Below are 24,409 nucleotides of genomic sequence, written 5' to 3' on the forward strand. Positions count from 1 at the left end.
AGTCCCTAGTGGGACACTGACATTCATCAAAGAGATACACGGAGAAAGCTGGCCTTAGGGACCAGCCAGGTGGCTTCCTTTACTGATGAGCCATTTGTTTGGTTGTTCTCTATGCCACACCCTGCCTTGAGCACATGGATGCAACAGTGAAGAAGTCAGGAGTGAGAGAGGTAGGTGATAAATAAGGCTGTGCTGGCCTATGGTGGGGGGTGGCAAAGCACCTTTAGATAGAATGTTCTCATATGAACTTGAGGCCTGAATGCCAAGGACGGATGTGCTCTGCTTGGTGTAGTGGCAGCAAAGATCTCGGTTTGGCAGGTTCTAAGGGCTTCCCAGCTGCAGGCACCTCATCATTGACACGTTTTACCGCCTGGGATGAGGGTCAAGTGTTACAATGTATTCCTGTATATAACCCGGTTCTGATGGAGGTTTCCTGGTGAGGAATGCCTGCTTGTCACAGATCCCTAATATGTTCTAGATAACCATGTAGGTGCAGGCTTAGCTCAGAGATCCCATGTTAATCAGCTGCTTTTGACAGGGATTATTAAAAGTCACATCATGAGTGAGTGGAAGTTGCATATCATGATTGTGACGTTCAATCCCAGAGAACTGAAGATGGGAGGGTGTTCTGGTGAGTACATCCAAACCCACAAAGGAAAACAGACCCGATTACAGCCTCCAGGAGCTGAGACTAGACCATCCGATCACACCCACGAAGCCCTTTGCACTTCAATTGGAGTCCAAAGTTCCCAGTCAATCCCAAGAACAAGCCTTAGAAAGGTTTTTGTCTGAGAGCCACAGTATTCTAAGAAGCCATCCGCAACTAGCCAGTCATGTGTCCCAGATACAAAATGTTTCACACCACTGTGTTTGATCACGCTGTTTCTTCTACCTGGTATTTCCTTCTCTCCTGCCACATTCTCCATGTATCCTTCTGAGGTTTCTCATGCGGGCAGATGCCCCTGTTTGTTCCCACCGTGCTCACCACTTTATCGTGAAGCATTAGGCCCCAAGTTTGGGAGGTAACTGAATTCTGTTGCAGTTGCCTGGTCCAGATTCTTGTTAGCTAGCAGAGCAAAGTGCCCTGAATCCCCCGAGATAGCACATTGAAACTATCCACCTGTGGCTTGTCTCCCTCACTAACTGGGAATTCCTTAAAAGCAGGGCTGCACCATTTACTTTTGAATTCTCCACAGCTAGCTCCTAGTGCAGGGAATATTTGCCGGGAGGATCTGGAGAAGGCTAGAGAGCTTACTGCTGCAGTGGCAGCCCATCTTGAGCCCCAGCCAGAACACAAGGCCCATGGACAACTCCCTGTTGCTGCCCCATCCGCCTGCCCTGTCTTCAGTCCTTCAGAACCACCCCTCCCCACAGCAGCAAAGAACACATTTGCTTTTTTGCTTTTGGCAAGGCATTTGGTCCATAGCTGACAATGGAGGAATCTGCTTCCTTCCAAACAAGAGACAGCATCAAAGAGATGGCCTGCGTTCTCCCCTCCCTCCTGGGATCCTCTTAGTGAGTTGTAAATGGTTTTGTAAAGGGGACTTTGGTCTGAGTTCAACCGCATGGGTTGAGGGTCTGCAAGTGTACAAGTCCTCCCCTGCATGGACTTTGGTCACAGAATTGACTCCCATTTATCCCATGGGCTTTGAAGCCATCTTCCTGATTTAGATATCTGAACGGCTATTTTTGATGAGACATCCCATTTCAAATATCACAGAAAGAGGACAAACAGAGCAGACATTAAATGATGCTGTAAAGCCAGTGGAAGGCCAGGCCAGCAGCCTCTGGACACCTCCTTGGTTGGGAGGGCTGGACCCTCTTCTGGCCATTACGGAAAAGTCAGGTACAAAAGAGCTTTAAAAGTAGCACACTGCCAGTTGCTTTGGTGACCTCACAAGGCTTGTTTCTGAGGGTTACGAGGGACAGGCAAAATTGCCACTATCCAGTAAAAGAAATCGATGAAGCTTTCCGAGCACAGCGTCCTTGAGAGAGGAGGAAGGTAGGAAGCTTACACAAACACCTCAAGCTCTAGCAAAAAGAGGCTAGGGAGGCCTTGAGAGAGCCGAAGGGAAGGCATGCCACCCAGTCTTTACTCCATGACATCTCTATTCCTCCTCATTTTATGGAGCTTCAAGGAAATCACCTGCCCTTCCAGAGGCGAGTGGTTTCCATACATTTGCAACAACTACTCAGAATCTTGCGAGAGGGAATTAAAAAACTGTTATTTCACCACCAAACGCAGCATTTCAATAGATACATTGCTGTTAAGTTACCACTTATTAAATGATACGCCAGGAAATGATTATTGGTCAGTTCATCCAGCAAGCACTTTTATATCTGCACTTTCATCGAATCCTCCCAGGGACGCAGTGTGGGGACATTATTGCCTTAATTGCACAAATGAGGAAGCTGACAGCTGAAAACTGGTGTGACTTGCCCAGGGCCAGACAACTCTTTCTCAGAAGTTCCCTGCTGGGCCTGAGAATTCACCAGAACTGAAGACAACTGCCTTAAAAAAAAAAAAATCCAGATTCATTTTTAAAGACCTATTTGCACTGGTTCCTTAAAGGGATAATCCTGTAATTGGCAAAGGACCAAGGAGTGTGGTTGGCTTCAGCCTGACTTTGGGGCAGTTAGTAAATTCCAGAATAATGAGGAGACACACATGAGGACATCAACAGTGCCAGCCCAGTTCCTGGGCTCTGTGCACAGCCACGGCCAAAAATGAACCTGTGAAAACAGCAGTTGTTCTCAGTTCTGGCTAATCCCCAGGTGCAGAGTGGGAGACTTTGCAAAGGAGTTGTGTGACCCTGGGCAAGTCCCACCAATTTTCAGCTGTGGCTTCATGAGGCCTGGGGATTCCTTCTTATCTAGAAGACTGGAGAGATTTGACTTGAATCTCAACTTCTCCAAATGCAGACACGTGACTTAGCAAAGTCACTGTCACCTCATAGCTTCTGTTGCCTCATCTGAAACGATTCCATCTGCTTCTGGGCTGATCATGAGCCTCGAAAGAGACAGTCCAGCCTAAGGGTCCAACCCAGGGACCTTCCCATGATGCCTCTGTTAAAATGAATATCTCACTTCTGGGGTCACAAGCTTCCCAAATGTCTTTGGACTGTCCTCCTTGTAAACAAAAATCTTGTCGATCTGTAAAGGGTCTAGTTGCTGGTTTATTAACTGATTCAATTTTTTTCTTAAGTGAACAGAAAGAAGTCGACTGCCTGCTGTTTTAATAACGAGGCCTAAATTACCCTGCCAGTTTTCTTGAGGATGTGAAGAGAGGAATAGCATTGGGATTTAAACTCCTTTCTGTGGATTAAGGATTTGGAAACATGATGATTTTATTAAAATTCTTGCTAAATTTAGGGCTCACACGTTTCTTTACTGGGAGACTAGTAATCACCTAGAAATTTCACATTCAAATGCCTGGAGTTGAAAAGAAGCGAATCAGAGATTTCTAGGAAGTGTGGGCTTTGTGGCCTTTCTACCAAGACCTTGAAGTCACTGTTCCAAACTGGCCTTCAGGAATGTCACAGAAGGATGGAAGGGACAGGCACAGTTTGGCCTAGACAATCTCCTCTTTCGCTAGCTATGCATGCCTGGATGCCCCCAGCTCCTCCCAGCCTTAGCTCTGGGCAGCTGAAGGAGCATCAGGTCTCCTGGGAAGTTTCTGAATTCCCATAAGCTGGGAATCTGCTAGATGTTGGGATACTGGAGTGGGAAGGTGAGAAGGCAGTTCCCTGAATAGTTTTGAACAGGAATTTTTCAGTGCTTTCTCTAAAAGAAACTTGGTAACTTGGATTTGGGCACCAAGAGCAGCTACCATGATATCTCGGTTAAGCAGTGGCCATCTTGTCATCTAAACTGGGAGAGTGGGTAAGGAAGGAGAAGGCTGCAGCAGTTAAGTGAAAGTCAGAGGGCAAATGCTGCATAAGAGATTTAGATTTCATTTCAGGGCCAAAGAAGAGACATAAATATGTGTTTAGAGAGGACAAGAGAATACCCAGACTGAGCTCTAAATACTCATTTGAGAGTTAGCCTGGGCCCTAGTATTCACTTTCAGAATATCAGGGCACTCCTGCAAGCTACCCCATGATCAATCAGTGCAGGGTGTCAGCTCTGCTAGGAGCATACAAAAGGCTCCGAACCTCCATCCAGCACAATTCAGTCAACTTTCAGAGTGCCATCTCTGCATCTGGACAGACGGGTGTTTAAACTGGCTCTGCCACCTTGTGCTCTTGGATGTGAGGTCGAACTCACTGGACTCCTCTGAGTTTCATTTCTCTCGGTGCACGACGACGAGGATCACTCAAATGCAGTTACTCCGGGAGAGCTCCAGACCCCCATCGTGGGGGCTACTGCTGCTCCCATCATCGTGTATGTTCATTTCTTGTCATTATTCCACATGTTGTGAACTTACTAAGCTCCTACTGTGTACCAGACAGAACCTGGGGGATGGGAGGCAGAGTCCCCGCCTCTTACTTTCAGGAAATCCACAGTCACATGCCAGCTTAAGGCTGATAGGGACAACAAACAGACTGCAAGGAGCAAAGAGGAAATTTATACTGCTGAAGAACTGGAGGGCTTCCTGGAGGAAGTGGCTAGGGTGTTTGCTTAAATACAGGTTCTTACCATCATTGTTCTTATGTGTGTAAGGCCAACACATCAGGATACAATTGCTGCTGGGGATGTTGCTATCCACACAGCTTCCCCGGGGAAGCCAGTGACCGCACACAGAAGCAGTAGTGCCACTGGAGAGGCAAAGGGTGGCAGGAACTGCAGTCAAGGTGCTTTACTGTGTCTTCCATGGGAAGGAGCAGTAAAGGACAGTAGTACATGTAGGCTAGCCTTGGCTACTTTTGGAATTTTAGAGGCCTCTAGGGTACCAAGGCTCTGCTTAGTGGTATGGTAACCATGTCTGAGTTATTGGGGCAGGTGGAGGGTGGGCAACAATGTGAGGGTCAGCTATGTAAAGTTTATGGTGGGCTATGGATGAACTGGTTTGCATTTTACAGGGTAAGCAAAGCCCTAGATATCAAAGCATCAAAACACAGAAAATATAAGATACCGTTCATACCACACTGTGGATTCAGCAGCAATCTGAAGGACGGAGAACTCTAATATGGCTCTCGCAGGGCTGTGTAAGATCAAGTGGTGTGATGTAGGTGGAAGAAGATGTGAAGTTCACCCAACCCTGGTTTGAACAACCTAGCAGCCTGGCATGACTCAGAGTGTGCACAAGCTAGAGGCCCTGCTATGAGCATGGGCTAGAAAGGAGGGATGGAGGCAGGTGGCCTGGGAGAGAAATCTTTGGTATGCACAAAACAGTCTCCAAAGGCCTGTGTGGAAGAGGGTGACAAGAACAGACATCTGAAATGGGCGTGTTCCCAGAATCCTCCTCAGCACCTGGGCTCCACTCTCAGGATGAGTCCCTCCCTCAGCATCTGGGCTCCACTCTCAGGATGAGTCCCTCCCTCAGCATCTGGGCTCCACTCTCAGGATGAGTCCCTCCCTCAGCATCTGGGCTCCACTCTCAGGATGAGTCCCTCCCTCAGCATCTGGGCTCCACTCTCAGGATGAGTCCCTCCCTCAGCATCTGGGCTCCACTTTGGGCAGGCAGGGCCAAGGGATTGGGAGAAGAACGGTTATAGAATGAGCAGCTTGGTCCTGAGTGCAGACACCGCCTCCTCTACTTACCAGCTGCTGCACCACTGGCAGGCTGCGAGACCTTTCTGTGGCCCATTTCTTCTGCGGAATGGGGAGAGATTGCAGCTGTATCTCATAAGGCTTTTATGCACTGAGATGGTACCACTTAGAAGCTTGCCAGGGCTTGGGAAATATGGGCTGTCTTTATTAGCATCTGAAAGCTGCCTCCTTCTCCTGAGTCCACAGGAATCTGAAGGCAGGCTCTGCCATCCTTGTAACTAGCCCTCAGGAGAAGTGAGGAGTGCTATTCTCAGGCTGAGTCCTAACAGCCCCCATGAAGAAGAAGCATTAGGGAAGCTGGGTTGGCCAGAGGGTGTAAGACTGCCCGGGAATCTTACAGCCAGACTGAAGCCAGTTGTACTGGATTGGCCTGAGCCCTACACTAGACTTCAGAAAGCACTCTTTGCTCTTCTCAGCTGATTTTCTTTTCCCATCTCATCAGCCACATTCTGGGTCTTCCTCTGTTGGAGGGAGGCAGGAGTTGGAGTCACTGAAGAGTCTGGAAATGTGACAGGGCATGAAATCTGACTGCTCAAAGGGTCCCCCGCCGGGTTGATTGGTTAGTCGTCACTGCCTTTAAATTCTTAATGATTTAAATCCCCAATGATTTTAAAACAACAGGCCCCTGACTGCCAGAACACACAAATGACATGATTGGTCCTCTTTGCCAGCTCTCATTGGTCACGTTCCTTAACCTTTCTAAGCCTTGGTTTCTTCATCTGTAGAATGGGAACGCTAACTGTCCCAAAGGTAGGCACCAGGGCATAAGTGCCAAGACTAGGGCTTTGAAGCCAGCTCTGGTGTGATCTCAGCTCTGCTGTTTACTCCTGGGGGCAAGCCATTTCCTTCTCTGTGTGAATTTATTCACGCAAACACCTAGTTCAGAGTCAATTAAAGTGTTTATATGAGATAATAAATGCCAACCACTTAGCCCTGTGCCTGATATGCATAGGCACATATATTCTGAGTGTCTGAGTGTTAAATTATTTGCCTTTCTCTTTTCCAATTAAAAACAATTACACACAGAAACCATTTAAAAAGAAACACAACACAAACTCTGTGAACTCAATTACAAATGTAAGGACTCTCCTCTCTTCCTTTATGACTGACCCTTTGCCCATTTGCTATATTTTATTTTAGCAACAGCATTTTTACTACCTTTTAATTCCTACTAAAGGAGATAATTAACTACAAAAGCGGAGAAGGGGGTGGCATGGATCTCTGTACCCAGATCTTTGGTTAAGCCTCAGGGCATACTCTTGCTGGTCCCTCTGTCTGGGGTTCTGGCTCTTATCTGTCTGTTCTCACTACCTTGGTGACTCTGGAAAGGAAGCTTCTCAGGTTTGTCTTGGTGGAGAGGCTGCCCTACCTCCATCCAGCCCTCAGTCCTGAGAAACGATTATTTACCTCTTTGTCTATGTCCCAGCCCCATTCTAGAGTTCAATCACTATGTCACACACTGAGTAAGCACTCAATATCTATAAAATAGGTGGTCATGTATACAACTCAGGACACATGCACACATACATGCATGCGTGCACACACGTGCATGCTACAATTCTTGCTGCCCAATGCCAGGAATCTATTACTGCCTTTATGATTTGGCATACCTTACTATCTCTCATTCCTCTAACTCCTGGTCAGCAGCTAAATGACAGGCTGTCAGGATTTAAAATGGGAAGGATTATAGATACCCACAATGCTGTGCATGTGTGTGTTGGGTGGGGAGGGGCGTGAGTAAAAGTATTGGAATGATTATAATCTGCTTTAATGTTGGAAACCTCCTTGTTTTCTCAACCCTATTTAGTATCTTTATATATTCCTAATAAAGGCCAGAGGAAGTAACACAAAATTTGTCTTGCTCTGACATATTCTCTAGTTTCCAGGGGGTAGAGAGGATTTCATTCTGTCCTTGATCAACACTGTGATTACTGGCTCCTCTGTCTTAATCCGCAGATGTCAGAGGCTCGCCCATCAGCAGATACTTCTGGGCTCATCTCAGTGCTACTTGGAATCTCTGAGCAGCTTCCTGCCCAGCAGCCAGGCTTTTCTTATGTCCCCTTCCCTGGCTTGTCACTGTCACGCTGAAGAACTTGTGCCACCAGGTCAGGACATGCCAAGATGGCTTGCCTGGCAGACAGGAGTGATCCTCATGTCTATCTCACTCTGAAGAGTGTGGGGGCAAGGTCATGTTCCAGAACAGGCTACTCACATGTTCTGTACCCCGACCCAGCTCCTCACCTGCTTGCTACAGGTCTACCAAGTCCAGAGACAGAATGAAGGCATGGGCACCCAGCTGTACTTCTACAGAGTAATTTCAGATTTGTTCAGTCTATTAACGGTGATAGACTGGGTTGTAGTTTGCTATTCATTCCTGTTTTTAAGGAACTTGCTTCTCTTGCTGTTTCATGATGTGCTGGTCCATGACTGATTGTGAGAAACCACAGCCTTCCCCTGAAGATCCCTTGAGAAGCTCTGCTTTAAATAGGACCTACCCAAACTATTTCCTAAAACTTACTTCCAAGGCCTTCAGCTCCAGCTTTAGAGCATCACAACATTTTTATGCTGTACATCCATGGCGCCTTTAGAGCCTACTAAACCTGTACCATGGTTATATGGCTCCCAAGGCCAGTGTGTCTTCACTCCAGTCTTACGGCCATCATCATTTCTCACCTGGACCAATTACCATGGTAACCTCTTTACTTCTCTTGGTCCTTCTATCCTATACTAGACACCATTATCCATCTACAACTCTTTCAACTTCTCTTCTGGGATGTCCTCTGTGACTAGCAGTCCAGACTCTGTTTTCTCTTTGGAATCCACACACCCCACAAGCCCCATCATTGCGCTTCTCAGATTTCTGTTTGTAGCCTGCATGGGATGGTGGCTGGCTTTAGGATTGCCTAAAACATTTCTAATGATTCTTCTTTTTCAGGCCTCAGAAGCTTGCAGTAGGAAGGGGTTTCATGAAGGGGGCAAAATAAGCCATTTGAATTGGTCTTCCACATGCTCTGGATACATAAATAGACTTGGAAACCCCAAGCCCAGACAATATTGGGCAAGAAGTTCCCTCACACTCATGAGCCTTGGCCACAGAGGAAGAGCCACGCCTTGTGATTGAACATGTGCGAAGGGGACTCTGTAGCCCGGACACTGGCACAGTGGTGTGGGACAGCATCTCAAGGGACCTCAAAAGAGGTTTTCTTTCCTCTTCCCATCATACAGGGTAGAACAAGGGTTATAATCTAATAAGAACCATAGATGAAGCACAGGGTTATTGTAATATTCTAGAATATGCTTTCCTGCTTCCAGCAGGGGTACACATCTCTGTCCCTATTGATTTGGGGTTAAGGCCACGATTGGTTTTGACCATGAAACAAAGTAGATAGTTCTGAGGGGAGAATTTTAACAGCCTATGAGTATTATGGAAAAACCCTAAGCCCTCGTTATTCCTGGGTAGAATGCAGGTGGAGAGAGTCATACCACTGCTGAGGAGGGCATTGCTCTCCAGTGTCACTTTTAGATTTGGTTAAGGTGGATAATGTAAAAGGAAGGACTTCCCAAAGTTGGAGCCAGGAATACTACAGAACACTACCCAGAATGTGGAGTCAGAGCCCCTTCACGAGCCCTCTTTCCCCCCAATAGGGAACTTCATAACCTTTATATGATGGGGTTGTGCCAGTGTCCTGGAACACTGATGGATAGTGTGGGCATCCTTCCTTCCTGTCCTGAATGAGACTGCTCACTAGCTACCCTGCTCCTGGACTCTGTGCTATATATTGTATCTGTGTATAGCAAGTACCATGTTCTTTTTGGATCACAGGTCTTCAAACAGAATTGCCCCTCATTAGACCTTATGCACATCATAGCTTTGGGCAATAATCGGAGGGACTTTTGAAGATCCTAGGGAGGGCAATAGATGTATGTATAGTCCCAGAGAAAAGGCCACTGGTGATGAAGATGATGCCATTCTGCTTAACTGGCTTTGTTATTCATTCTGTGTGCTGCCTCTCCAGGACCCACACTCCTGTTCGGCTGTGGTTCAGGGTGTGCACCCCAGTCAGAGCAGTCACTGGCCTTCCATGTGTTGGACAAGGGAACCATTCTGTCCTGCACAGCTCTGTCATGCTAGGATGAGTGTTCCAGTGCTCCAAGAGTGTGCACTCTTATGAGTGTGGGTGGGTACCACCTCATTTTAGCCCCCTTTCCTTCCTTTCTCTCTGGTTCCATGACCATTGGAGGGCAAGCAGCCAACACCGAAGAGACCCATATGGTGGTCAGAAAACAGGGCCTTCAGTTTCTCTCTCCCCACCCTTTGAGCCATTCACCTCCACCTTTATGCTTCTCCAACGGGACTGGCTGGATGTTGGAGAGATGCAGGCGGTTCAGAGCAGCCCTGATGAAAGATACTTCTCCCAAAGGGGAAATCATTAACCCAGCCAACCAGGGTACTTTCTCATGGATTTATAGAAATGCTTCTCTCTCATGCCCAATAAACATGAGCATTTTCCAGGCAATTTTCTTATCTTGGGAAAAATGTATTATTGGTGTAAGATGGAGCATCTGTTCCTTGAGAATATTTACTTTTATGTCTCTGAATAGCATTTACAACGGAAGAGTATGGTTTTTCATGCATGCATTTTCAGTCGTTTTGAAAGATGGCTTGTGTATGTCTTGTCACATTCTAGCTATATAAATCTCATTAGTCTATCAGTCGCACATAGATTCAATACTTAATTGTATACGAAAGGACCTTGACTCTAAGTGGCCCAAGAGCATGGGACTTAACATTTCACCAATCAGTATTCTCAAGTCAGAATCAAATTCTCATATCTTTGGGAAATATGGTCCAACTCCCAGTCTACTGAATACACAGAAGACCCCAGCGTCCTAGTGTGTGGTGCTGGGAGGTGCAGCTGCTGGGAGATGCTCCCTCTCACTGCAGGGGGCAGCACTGAGTCATCAGAAAAGGTCAGGGAGGTGCTTGGTAACATGTCACTCAAGCTTCAAAGCCTTTAGAGTTTGGCCTAGCCTGTGCACTCCTGAGGAAAGAAGTAAAAATGAGAAGACTGTAGAGCAATACTCCTGAATGTTTATGCATTGAAAAGGAAACTAGAACCATGCTAGTGCGAGACAGTCACCAGTCTACAGGACACTGCCAAACATATTTGCATAGTCTTCTGTGAAGGAACGTTACACAGCTGGTGAGGTTTTATGATGTGCGACAAGTGTATGCCATGAAGTGAGAAAACAGAAGGTTCACATGAATAAAAGGAGACTGCACAATGATGATAATACTGCATTATTAGGTTATGGGTATTTATTATTGTTACCATTATCAATATTATTTTTGTATAAATGTGTTTACGATTGTGCTAACTCTGTGTGTATGTGTGTGTGTGTGTGTGTATGAGGACTCAGGTGTGCCACAATGCCTGTGGTGGTCAGAAGTCATGTCAGCCTTTGCCTTGTACCCCTTCTGAGGTCTTGCTGCTCTGTCATCCGGGCTATCTGGCCTGCAAGCTCTCAGGGACTCTCCCATGTCTACCTTCCTGCAGGGTTACTGGGACTGCAGACCTGGGCCCTACCACGTCCCAGTATATATGGGGTCTGGGGACTCAGAATCCAGTCTTCACTTGCACAGCACATTCTTTTACATACTGAGCCATCTCCCCTGCCCAACTGTGGGAAAATTACTCAAAATTCCCCAAAATTATTTGTGGTTATTACTCCACAGGTTTTTTTTTAAATCTTTTAAAAATGATCATAAACTCTATAACTAAAATAGTAGCATTAAACTTTGGATGGCCCAAATGCCACTCACCTTGAAGTATCCAAAAGAATGCAGACAGACTGTGTAACACTCACCTAAGACACATCCTTCTCCTGAGCTCAGGGATGTCTGCCCTGTCTTTGTCACAAGGCCCGGCTGGCAGGTGTGAGTGACATTAATGCATCTCACACAGAGCACTTGGGGATTTGACATTGTGGGCCTTATATTCAGTTTAGATGCAAGGGGGCTGAAGTCCAGAAGCCTTAGAGGCTGAGCAGGAGCAACATACTGTCAGCATTTGCTTCTGGCTTGCAGCCTGGAAGAAAAGCTGGCTTGTCCAAGAAGTTCATGGCAGGTGGGGGATCCTGTTGTCACTGCTCAAGCCTCCCCCCCAGGGGACAAGGCAAAGCTCCAGTCCTAACTCTATGTGAACCTGGCTGTATGACCCAGGGATTTGGAGTCTCAGGCCAGAGACAGACACTGACATTGGGGACACAGAGGATATCAAAGCCATCTTGGCATCTAGGCTCTAGGAGAGGCCTTGGTACGAAAGCAAGACAAATAAAGCTTGCTCTAAACTGTGCCTGATGCAAGGTGACTCGGTCACATGGCAACACCCTCCAAAGAGATTAAGGGTTTTGTTAAGAGACTAGGTTAGGGCTGGAGGGAGCCAATCAGGACTCACGGGACTCAGTTACCAGGAGACTGGGTTAGTATAAGTTAGTTCAACTCCCATGTCTCTCGCACACACAGGTTCCTCTTACATTCTCCCATCTTCCTTTCACCTCCCACCACGTTGTGAGACAGCATAAAGCCTTCACCAGATGCCGACCTGATGCTGACATCCTGCCCTGGTACTTTCCTACTCCAGAACTGTGTGTAAATATAAACCTTTGTTCTTTAGAATTTGTCCAGCCTCAGATATTTGAGTATTGCTACACACTGTAGGCTAAGACAGGCAATGGGGAGGGATCCTTCTTGCTGAGGCCTATTTTGCCTTTGAGGGCCAGGAGGCCTTGGTCCTTAGGTCCACCACCTCACAGAATCCTCCTGAAAAGTTCTGGAAGTTCTACTCCATTATCTGTCTCCACCAGAAGCCCCACTGAAAACTAATAGGCAACAACTTTTCCCCAAACCTTCAACTACTTCGTGGATGTCTGTCTCCTTCGCTCATAAAGCAAGGTGTGTTGGGTAGATGGAAACAAGTTCCTAGAGGGCACAGCAATTAATCAGCAAGCTCTCCTGCAGGTGTTCTCCCCAGTCTTCCCAGCACTACACCTTCCCCAGCCCCTCAGGGCACCTAGCTAACTTCACAAACCTTTAAAGCTCAGTTCTGGTGCCATCTCCTGTGAGGGGCCTTTCTAATGCTTGAGAAGCCTTTCTAACACCCAGATAGCTGAGGAATGGGGAAAACACCCTTGATCTCAACTATAGAAGTCTGGATGCACTGTTCACCAGCCTGGCAACTCTGTATTATAACACTCTGATCACTTGCTTGCCCTTACCTCAACCACTGCAGTTCAGAGTTCCCAGGATCTCATCATTGACTGGGCTTAAGCAAGCTCAGGGGGGCATTTTATTGAACTTTGAGAGCTTTCTAATTGGTCCAGGACCACAGCTGCTCCGTTGCATGGTAGGGTGGCATCAGAGTCCCTGTTGGTCACAACACGCATCAATGCCAATCCAGAGCTCTTTCCTTCTACCAAGAGCTCCATGTGGTAGATGTGGGGATATCTGGGGCTATTCTACCTACTTCAGAGATGAAGACAGCATCGGAGGAAGGGGAGGGCAGCCTGCTCTGTGGGCCATGTTTATCAGAAACCTGAGTCTGGCTCATGTACAGACAACATGGTGCCAGGGCTGGGTTGGCTCTCTACAAACGTGACGACAGAGAGCAAGAAGGAAGCACGCGTCCTTGGCTGGATTTCTTATGCAAGCCATCGATGCATATGTACCCATCTGAGGAAGGCACTGGCAGGAGGTGCATTTCTCACAGCCTGAGACGCTTAAGGCTGAGATATCCGAGGTTGCACAGGCAGCAGGCTGCACCAGGAGGCTGGCCATACTCCTCAGACACATCAGTGGTTTCTGTTCATTCTCCACGTTCATTTCCATTCCTACCAGTGTTCGCTTACTCATTCCCAGATGGCAGGCACAGTTCCTCCTTGTGACAGCCTCCTGGTAAGTGCTACTATTAGCCTCATTTTGTGGACATCACACTTGAGGGCTCAGAGAGACTGACTTGTCCAATGTTCTGGAGTCAAGGTGTGATAGGCCCTGAACTTGAAGCCAGGTTTTTCTGACTAAAGAGGCAGGACTCTATTCCTGCTAACTTTCCACAGAGTGCCATCCCACGGACTTTAGATCTAAGGAAGAATTTGTAACTTATGTCAGTGAAAACCACAGTCTGCTGATTATGTGGCCCAGCCAGGTTCGTGAACAGGTAAGGTAGAACACAGGGATTCTAATGAAGGATCTGGTTTTAGTCATGGTCCCTTCCTCTTAGCATCTTACAAGTGTATCCTTGAATAAGCCCTTTTCCCTTTGTGGTTCCCAAGAGGTCACCTAAGAAGGTTAAGAGATATCCATGCCTGTAACCCTGAATGAAGGCATGGGTGAAGGAGTGCGCACACATGCACACGCACGCGCACGCACACACACACACTGCAGGCTGCCTTGTGCAATGATACCATGGGATGGTTCTAAGTGTAGACCCTTCATCTGCACAGCTCTACTGCAGAGCTCCAAGGACAACTGTGCCCTGCATTTGCTTTGGATGCATCTGAGATAACCAGGCTGGGGAGCCTAATGTCCACACACAGATGGCACTGGCTTGGATATGGTGAACTATGGAACAATCTTAACCTCACTGTCAACATTTGTAAAATGTGTAAGCAGCTTTTAGGATGCGGTGAAGAGCACACAGGCCCTCAGCTGGCACTTGGCAAACGGTGACTGCTTGGACAGCAGTAACTACCGTTATAGCCTTTAATTCTGTGTGGGTTGTGGCCACCCACCCCTCCCCCCAGGGCTGAGATTACTGGCCCACTTCTTCCAAACTCAGGGGCCAGGTGGAAGATGGCTGGAGCACGGTACTCTGATCCAGCAGGTCTTTAAACACATTAGGACGCCACTGAGTAGGTAAATCAGCATCCCTTACAGAGCCATTTGCTGCACCTTAATGATCGGCTGTGTCAGAGATGTCAAAACAGGTCGTTACTCACAGTGGAGTGCCCCGCGAGGCCTGCAGCCAGAGCGCGCTGCTTGCCTGGCAGCTCTCAGCAAATGCAGAACTCAGGGTCACCCCGCAGCAGCCAGCAGTGCTTGGACCTTAGGGATCGCTTTGCTAGTTATTTGGAACAACACGGCCCATTGTGGTTTTAAAAATCAGAGCAAAGGGAACTCAGAGAGAAGCGCTGCTGTTTGCTGAGCCTGCTCTGTGGTTCTGTGCAAGGCCCTCCATTGGTACTGTCTATTTAATCCCCGAGAGTTTACCTGGAAGGGACCAAGGCCAGATGGGAGTAACCTTCCTGGTCCCCAGCTAAGCTGGGTGTCCCTTCTCTGGGACAGTGCTATTTTCCCACTTCTCCCTTCGATTCTAATCTGCAGCACCAACATGTGGGGCCTGCTGCTCGGTCCACAGTCTTGGTGTATTCTACGAGGTATGCTCATTTGTAGGTCGTCACTTATTTCCCCAATTTTAATCATAGCATCGTTTGCACAGTGACTTAAAATTTGCAAAGTATTTCTACATGGTGATTTCTTTTGGTCCTACTGATCCTACTAAAGATAGTTTGGCCAAGAATTATGATTCATAATTTATTGTTGAAGAAACCAAACCTAGGTCAGAGAAATGGCTGGAATAAATCCTGTGGCCAGATGGGAGTGGAGGCAATCTTAGAGTCCAGTCTGCATTCCATGCCCAGCTCAGTAATCAATGGCTTGTGCTTGACCCTTGCACCCCTCCACCTTCCAGGGCTCCAGGGCTTCTCCATGTGGGGATTAGGATGCATTGCTGGGGAAAGGGAGGACAGAGGTGGAATAAGAAGAAGATGGAGCAAGACTGAAGGTCAGATGGAGATGAATGGAGAGGGGGGCCATGAGGAGACAGGCTATAGGCCCAGAGGGGAGAGTGAAGAAAGGAAGTGAAGCCTGAGGGCAGAGGTGACAGAGACTGGGGCTGGGGACAGAGCAACTGATTCCCTGGAGGTAAACCTCAAATAAGCCAGGCACCACCCTGCTGACCAGAAAGGAAGATAGGGAAGTTTCATGCTGCATTCCCTTCGAGGGGAATCTTTTTGTCCCACTATAAGCAGCCACACTCAGGGCCAGCATCTCTGTATATGAAGCTTAATATCCAAGTTCCAGGTTCACTCTGTGTCCTCTGGCCTGGGAGATGACCAGAGGCAACTTTTGGTTTAGGCAGACAGTGTCTGAGAGATGGGCAGTGTGCAAGCATGGGTTTGTTTCTTCATGAGCTGTGAGACCAGCTTCAGGAAGAAAAGGGGAGTTGGGTGGGGCCGGGAGAGGAGCCAGACCTACTGCGGTGGGCACTTCTTAGGTATTGTTCCATTGGATTCTAGCTAGCTTCCCACACAAGTGTCACCATCATTTTGTAGAGTAACTGGGAAGCTGACATGCTGCCCAAGGATGTCTGGGTCACGTCTGTCTTCTAAACTTTCTAAAATAGCCTTTGTAAAGGTGGCAGTATCCCCTCTTGGGACCCCCCAACCTCCTTTTCCCAGTCTCCCTCATACTCCCTGCCCTCCACTGTGCTTTCGAATTGATAAACAGGAATTTGAATTCCATCCTTGCTATTTAGCAGCTGTGGACTTGGAGAAAAATCACGTAGTCTTTCTTTAGCCCATTTTCCTATCTGTAAAATGGAGTAGAATTGCTTACATCACAGGGTTGCTCTTCTGTGTGGTGATGCTTGAACTGACTAATTTATGATCTTTTGCCTTTGTACAATATACCCATCTGGTGCCCTGGTCTTTCTAGACTGTACTAGATAATTCAGTAAAGCATTTCTTTCTAAAGTGACAACATTAACAGCTTTATGAAAGGGACAGGAAGCCTTACCTCTGACCCTATGGGCTTGAAACTGAATATTTAGATTTTGAGGGGCACATGGCCTCTGTCACGAGCTCCACTATTTCAGGGCATCTGTACGCAATCTGCAAGGAGTGGAGTTGTGTCCCACGGAACCCTTTGGCACCAAGACTTTGATTTCTTATAATACCTATGTGCTATGAAATAGTCTTTTGATTTTTTGTAAACATTTAAAATATAAAAATACATTATTTTAGCTCATGGTTCTCTAAAAACAAGTGGTTCCCTCGATTTCCCTATGGGCTACAGTTTTTGAATCCTGGCTTAATCCATTATCACTGAAGGAGGTATCTGCATTTAAAAAAAAAACAATTTATTCATTTTTATTTTATGAAAATTGATTGGTGTTTTTCCTGCATGGATGTCTATGTGAGGGTGTCAGATCCTCTGGAATTGGAGTTACAGACAGTTGTAAGCTGTCATGTGGGTGTTGGGAATTGAACCCTGGTCCTCTGGAAGAGCAGCCAATGTTCTAAACCACTGAGCCATCTAAGATGGGATTATTCCTTTAAAAAAGAGTCAGTAGTGTGATGGGGGCATTTTAGACACCCAGCAGGATAGCGAAGGAGAAGCTGGGAGTATTCTTTCAGTTCATGTTCTCACCAGAGCCCTGCTTACCAGCAGCATATCATCACAGTCCATTGTACCTTCTCAGCCCTGAACCATTCAGCTCCATAAGCAGACCTGGACATCTCACTGGGCCTGTCACCCATCACTTTAAATCAGTGCCCTTCAGAAAATAAAATCTAAGCCAGCTCCTCAGTATTAATCTGACTTTTGGAAGGGGCAGAGATAAAGCCAGCTGGTCCCTCGTCTGGGCTTTATTCTCCCATGTTTGGGCCCATGGGGAAACTCTAGCCATAGATGCATGGCATGTCCTTGACTAGGCTTCATAGGAACAGCCTTTACCCCAGATACATCCAACTGCAACCTCACCCCTTCGGTTATGGAGTCTTAGGATAAGACTATAAATCTAACCTTTTTTTTGTTGAGCACTTTAAATCAGTTTTTGAATAAATACCTGGATTTAGCAAAGCACACTTAGAAATCATCATTCTTTTTAGCTTGTCCCCATTCACTCAATCTTTACCTAGATAGTTGGTGAAGCCATTCCTTCCTGAGATCTGTGCCAAGTTCACTGATGCAGGGAAGTCTCTGGGGCTTCTCCTTGCCCTCAGAATGACAATGAAGTCTTTCCCCCATGATCTTGGCCCTTTTGATTAGTCTAGTCTTCCTCCTCTGTGCTTGGCCATATTGTGGTTCCTCCCACTTTCCTAACACTTGGTAGGGCCTGTAACATACTTCTCTTCTGTGTTCAAAACCATCTACCCTTCTAGATTTGAGCCAGGTATGGCTTCCCAAGGACTTCTGCCTGTTTCAAGTTCAGTATCTCATGTGCACTTCCACAAGTCCCAATACCATGTCTTCTATCCTCAGTGTGCCATTGTTTCCTCTGCTAAAAGTTCTGTTACATCACATCTAGACAGGTCTTCATAGGCTGTGTCTTCAGCACACAGAAGGGCTCCATAATGAGGGAACTGTTTGGTGGCCAGGGAAATGCTCACTCTAAGAACATCTCCTGTGTTGTAATATACATGCAAGCTCCAGTTCTCTCTAATGGTGTGACTGAGGTAGCAATTAATAGCATCCAGCAGCTTTTCTGCTGCTGTCTTTTCAACACAAATGTTACAGACACACTCTGTGGCCTTGATGATGCCATCTGCATGATTTTATTCACAATGAAGTCTATCCACCTGTAATCCCTGAGCAAACCCAGTCTTGTTAAGTCTGGGTCTGTGTTTTATCCAGGCCCCTGGTTGACTTTTGGGGACATTCAAGTTTAGGAAGTGCTCTCTGAAAGATGTCATGCTTCTTTCCCCATGTAAGGTTGATGAAACAGTAGACATCTGGGGTGATTTGATGTACCCACAGAATCATCCAAACCTAGAGAACAAAGGGTCTGTGTTCAATTACATGGCTACATCTCTCTTTCTCTTTTTTCAAGACAGGGTTTCTGGCTGTCCTGGAACACCCTCTGTAGACCAGGCTGGCCTTGAACTCACAGAGATCCACTTGCCTCTGCCTCCTGAGTGCTGGGATTAAAGGCATATGTCACCACCTACCTGTTCTTTTCTTTTTATATATACAGGATGCATCATTGTGAAGGATTGAAGGAAAAGTTGTTGTTTGGACCCATGGAGAAACTTGCAATCAAGTCACGTGAACTGCTGAGTGAGGCATGCATAACTTCCTGGAATCATCTGTTCAGGCCTAAGGGAGTTTCTTGGGGACTGGAGAGCTGACTCTGTAATCTGGGAAGCCCAGAACCACTTGTCTGGTTGTCTGGGTTGTCAATTACAAGTCCAGGGAGAAATAGTGAAAGGCCACCAGGAAGGTCCATCTTCAGGGCCGCCTGTCGTAGGGGACCATCTTTCATGAAGGGGCAGTGAGTAGTGGGGTTTGAGTCTCCAGGATCAGGTAGAAATGATATAACCTAGCATGTAAGTGTTACCAGCAGTAGCAGCCAGAGACTCGATGTGTTTATTTTATATATTTGTATCAAGGAGGTAGGTTTATTGCATGCAGCTGAACAAAAGGGCAGGATCAGTCATTATCTGTAGGGGGTCTCTAGTGTGGAGCAGTCTCAGGCTGTAAATATCAGGGACAAGGAAGCTGCTGTTGACACTTTCCATATATGTTGTCAACATCTGCACACAGCCTAGGGAACATGGGAAGGCTTTGCCATTCCTGTGAGCCAGAGGTCCTGGGGTCCTGGGGTCCTGGGGTCCTTGGCATGGCTGTGCTCATGTCAACAACACACATTGACTCAGGAGTTCATGTGCTCCCCACAGGTGTGGATCCTGCTCCATGTCCTTGTAGAACACCCAGGCCAGCTGGCAAAATTTCACCCAAGAGCAAGAGGGAAGTGACTGCAATCCAGACACCTTGCAGGAGAGGCACGATGCCAGCCTGCCTCTGTCCTGCCATGAGTGACGTAAGCACCTCTTCACTGGTTTCTGATAGGGTCCTTTATCCTAGACCTGGACGTGCCTCTAAGCACATCAGTCCTCAAACGGTTGGGCACAACAAAGACGTAGTTGGTGCTTTGAGGCCTCTTCCTTGCTGTCCAAATGGGAAAGGAAATACTAACTCCCACACATAGATGAGCATGCTTGGTACCCTGGGCTCATGTTCTGCCTACAAATCCTCCCTCCCTCCCTCTTCTTGCTGCCAGCTGGATCCCTGATAAGCCCCCTCCCCCGCTCCACCCACTGGGGGCATGAAGCTAGCAAGGGAGTCTTTAGTCTATGCCTAAGTGATATGTCAGAAGCTGTGAGAAGTACAGCTCTGCCCTCGAGGAGCTCATGTGCTTTCCCAGAAGACAAGACCAGCCCACAGAAAAGAGATAGGAGCTGGAAAACCATAGTCTGCAAAGACCCCACCTTGGCTAAGGTGTGATATAAAGCTGGTGGCAGAGCCAGTGGCTTATACACAGGTGAGTAAGGCCAGGGGCAGGTAAACAAGGCAAGGGCCTTATTGTGACAGATCTCAGGGGCCACTGCTCCGGACCATCATTGGAGTCTGAGAGCAGATTCCTGGTGGGCTTGGGGAGACTCCATCTACGCTCATCAGTGACAGCTCCCTGGGAGGAGCTGGCTGCAGCAAAGGCTTGGTGGGGTGCCGATTGGGAGTGCTCCCAGGAGGCAGGGCTCCTAAACATGATGGATTGCTTTCACTGTGCTGCGAACCCTCCTGCCTGCAGGCAAATGGCTTAGAACAGGTACAAGAATTTAAATTGCCAAACTATGTTTGCTGACTTGAGCTGCTGGTGGGGAGGGAGGTAGGGAGGGACCTCTGCTCTCCTACAGAACTACAGGGAATCTCACTGGACCCATATATGTGACTCCTCCACAGGTCTGAGGGCCTGGGGCTCACTGAGGCTCCTCACCCTGACTTCAAGATCTCCACCATCTACCTCATCCTAACCCTGACCTCTCCAATCATGCCTCCTCCATTTCTTAGTCATAACAGTCTCTGAAAGCTAGGCTACTCTTCTCCCCCGAAAGACATCCCCTTTCTGGCCTCCTCTCCCATATACAGTATTCCCTCAGCCATGCTCCAAGTAAAGGCTAACCTTTATATCTCTCACCGTGAGAGGTTCTCTGCCTTGTCTATAGGCAGCAAAGAAACCTTCAAGACATGGCTCACTACAGGCTGATCTGAAAAGCTGGGAGAATGGACCAGGCAAGAAATACATATCCAGGACCATCTGAGTGCAGTTCTTCCCCAGAGAAAGACATTCATCCAGATAACAGCCTGTAGCCTTGAGCAAGGGTAGAAGAGAGGACAGGGTGGAGAGCTGGAGGTGAGATGTGCTTACACATATGGGACCAGGATGTTAGGTGGGCAAGAGAAGTGTCCTCTTGATCTCTAGGGGTGGGGACATAAACGGCAGAAAGGTACCGTGATCACTCCTGCACACAACAGATAGCCTAGAGAGCCCCACTATGCCCTGAAAGGCTGCTGGGATGGTATGTGGGAGAGGAACTGGATGGAGTTTGCAGAAGATAAACTGAGGGGAGAGGCTCTCAAGGCAAAACCATGTACACTATTCATGTACAGCATCTGCCACCACAAGCTGCCAGCTTAGGCAAGGAACCATGGGGAAGCAGTTGATTCTATTATTACACACGTGTAGGTCACTGTGCGACATGACGAACTGATGCAGGGAACCGATTCTTCCCTTTTTGTTCCAGGAATGCTGTTTTTTTTTTTTTTCCTTCTGTTTTAAACAGAGGTCTCACTGCCCATTCATTAATCCTCTCAACACCATGCGGGTTTATATCACACCTGAGCCTCTGATGATGCTGGAGACAGAGCAGGCAGCTGGCTCCACTCTGGCTGCCCAAGCTCACTTACGGGCGCTGTCAGCAGTATTTATTACACATTACAGGGTAGGTGCCCCCTACATCCTTCACACAGAAAATTAACCATGATGACAAGCTTTTTTTCCCTTACACTTTAACACTAAATTTGCATAGATTTAACAAGTACAAAACTCTATAAATAAATTACGTTTAAATATAGGCATGAACACTTACTCCAAAGTCTGTAGGTGCCTCATTTGTCAGAGATGAAAAGTACTGGGATAATTTTTTTTTTTAGATACAACCTTCTGTTTTGTTTTTCCCATTTAAAACCCCATTGTGATCATGCCCTATGATCACAAATATTTGCTTTATTTCTAGGCTTTCTTTGAAGGGCCAGGTTTTCACTGCTGATCTTTACAAGTTAAAATAAAACACAGTGACTTTTTACTCAGGGAATGGTTCGTTCATTCATTCATTCATTCATTCACTGGCCATTTCTTTTCTTTTTTTTTTTTTTTTTTTTTTTGGTTTTTCAAGACAGGGTTTCTCTGCGTAGCTTTGCACCTTTCCTGGAACTCACTTGGTAGACCAGGCTGGCCTCGAACTCACAGAGATCCGCCTGCCTCTGCCTCCCGAGTGCTGGGATTAAAGGCATGCGCCACCATGGCCCGGCACAGGCCATTTCTTAAGCATCTTCCATTAGGGCCAGACACTTTGCTAAGCCTAAGAGATGCAATTGTAAATCAGGTAAAATCCTGCCTCCCACATCCTAGCAAATCACACCCACAAGAGCTCAGGCTCTTCAAGTTGGGAAAACAGTTTTCTATTCCAGTCTGGCTTGTTCTGCTCTCTTGTCCATTCTTGCCCTCCTTCATCACTGGGTCACTCACTGGGCTATAAGAAATTAAGATGGAGCAATAGCATCCTCAACACATGCAGAAGAACCCGAACAGTCCGAACCAAACCTGAGACCCAAAGATAACACTAGCATTGATCCTTGTCCACCAGACCTATTGATGTCACTTAGAGCTATTGATATTCTAAAGACCACTGGGCTCACTGCAAGAGCCATCTTTGCGTTCCTGTTGCCTTCCTTCCTACCCATCAGTCAGTCACCTAGGGGTGGCTGGAGAATGCTCTATCTTTGCTTCCTGAGAGATCTCAACTGAGGGCCATTGCTCTGCCCTTCTCTGTACCACACTTTCAGAAACCAGGAGACCCCATCCTTCTCTCCCACCCCTGTGTCCTCTAAGCACCATGGAGACATTCCCTAGGTGCTGAGCAGTAATGCAGAACTTGAAGGGCATCATCAGTCAGGCTCAATATTCTTGGTCAACAGACTCTGGCAATCTCTCCCAAGCTCTGAAATGTAATGGAGTTTGAGTGGGGAAGGACTGTGGTTAGAGTTGAGTTGCCTCTGACATTCTCAACTGTAAAATGGGGATTATATATCCTGTAAATGTTGTGAGAATGCAAAAACCACCACTTCTTGCTGGAAAAACAACTATACTTTAAAACTTCCTTTAGACATGTGCTGTGAGATTTGTGGGCATGCCCAGTACCCTCTGTGCCCCAGGTCAAGTTGCCGTCTCATAGCAGGGACTGATCAAGCCAGGCTCACCTTGCCAGCCAGGCTTGCACACTGGCTTCACATCCACTTGGACCAGGGTGTCCTGAGCAGCAGGCTTCTGTCCACAGTCATAAGCGGTCACCAGGATCTCATACTGATGTTGCTTGTCAAAGTTCAGCTTTTCCGTGTTCCTGATGTTGCCTGAAGAGCAGGGATGTGCACAATCATTTCTGGTCAAATGAAGCAGGCTGCACATACTCCAAACCCTTTTCCCATCCCATCAACCTTGAGGGGGTATTGGAATGGTCCTTCCCCCACCACCACCTCTTTGAGAAAAATAAAGGCCAAGCAAGTGTGTGGCTGCCACGCATAGTCTCTGTGCTTTGGTGGTAGCTTCCAGGAGACCCCCTAGCTGGAGTTACCTCTCTGTGCAATGGGGAACCACAAGCAGCATCTAGAATCCAACTGGCCTGTGCTTACAAGTAATGCATTGCCAGAAAACTACCCCTGAAAGTGTACACGTGTGTTTAGTGCTGGGTGCAGAGTACTCATCTACCATGAAGTTTCTGGGAAAGAGATGGAATCCAGACAATGTCCTGGCACATGATTTTTAGCATCTGGGCTTGTCGCCAGGAATACTCACTGCCTCTTCTCACATTATTTTGCTACCGAATAGGAAGTAAAATCAATAAGAAAATGTGTGACCTCTCTTCTGAAAGCTGCATAGAATAACAGATTTCTCGCCCTGAGCAAGGAGACATTTTTCTTCTCCAAGAGAGAACAAACAATGTATTCACAGCCACTTGTGTGGGTTTGCCTCAGAGGAATTTAATATTACGATCAGAAATAAATATTTGGTCATTAATGAGAAAATTTAAACTGGCTGGGTTTTTTGTTTGTTTTTGTTGTTGTTTTGTTTTTGTTTTGATGGAATACTATTCTTGTTCCAAGGGAAAATGAGTAAAGACCCCAAACTCAATACTTTTAAGTGTTTAGTGCTAAGACATTAATATCCTCAACTTCTAGGAACCATTTCCTTCCTATATAGTCTCTCTCTCTCTCTCTCTCTCTCTCTCTCTCTCTCTCTCTCTCTCTCTCTCTCTCTCTCTTTCTCTCTCTCTCCTTTTGATGCTAGCAGTGACAGCAAATATGAACTCAGATGTTATCATCTCTTACCCAAACTGAAATTTTGAAAACAGAAATAAATCAACAAACACAGAATGGTGGATTCTGATATCTATTTTATATTTCCCTAACCCTAAAAGAATGTTATGCAAATAAGCTTCCTCCATATCAACAGTTAAATATTATTTGTCTGAATTGGGGGACTCTGCTACAACAACAACAACAAAAACAAAAAAAAAAAAAAAC

General features: G+C 46.9%; 1 protein-coding gene across 5 annotated transcripts in view; it reads right to left on the bottom strand.

The window, feature by feature from the left end:
• The window catches only part of Clstn2 (calsyntenin 2), a 594,115-nt gene that overhangs the window by 107,131 nt on the left and 462,575 nt on the right, over window positions 1-24,409 (bottom strand). For all 5 annotated transcript variants that reach the window (XM_006975155.4, XM_015994073.3, XM_076576877.1 and 2 more), the window contains exon 5: window positions 23,090-23,239. In XM_006975155.4, the coding sequence (XP_006975217.2) occupies window positions 23,090-23,239 (150 nt within the window). The remainder of the gene's footprint in view (window positions 1-23,089; window positions 23,240-24,409) is intronic.

Source organism: Peromyscus maniculatus, chromosome 7 (assembly GCF_049852395.1).
Source record: "Peromyscus maniculatus bairdii isolate BWxNUB_F1_BW_parent chromosome 7, HU_Pman_BW_mat_3.1, whole genome shotgun sequence".
Lineage (NCBI taxonomy): Eukaryota > Metazoa > Chordata > Mammalia > Rodentia > Cricetidae > Peromyscus > Peromyscus maniculatus.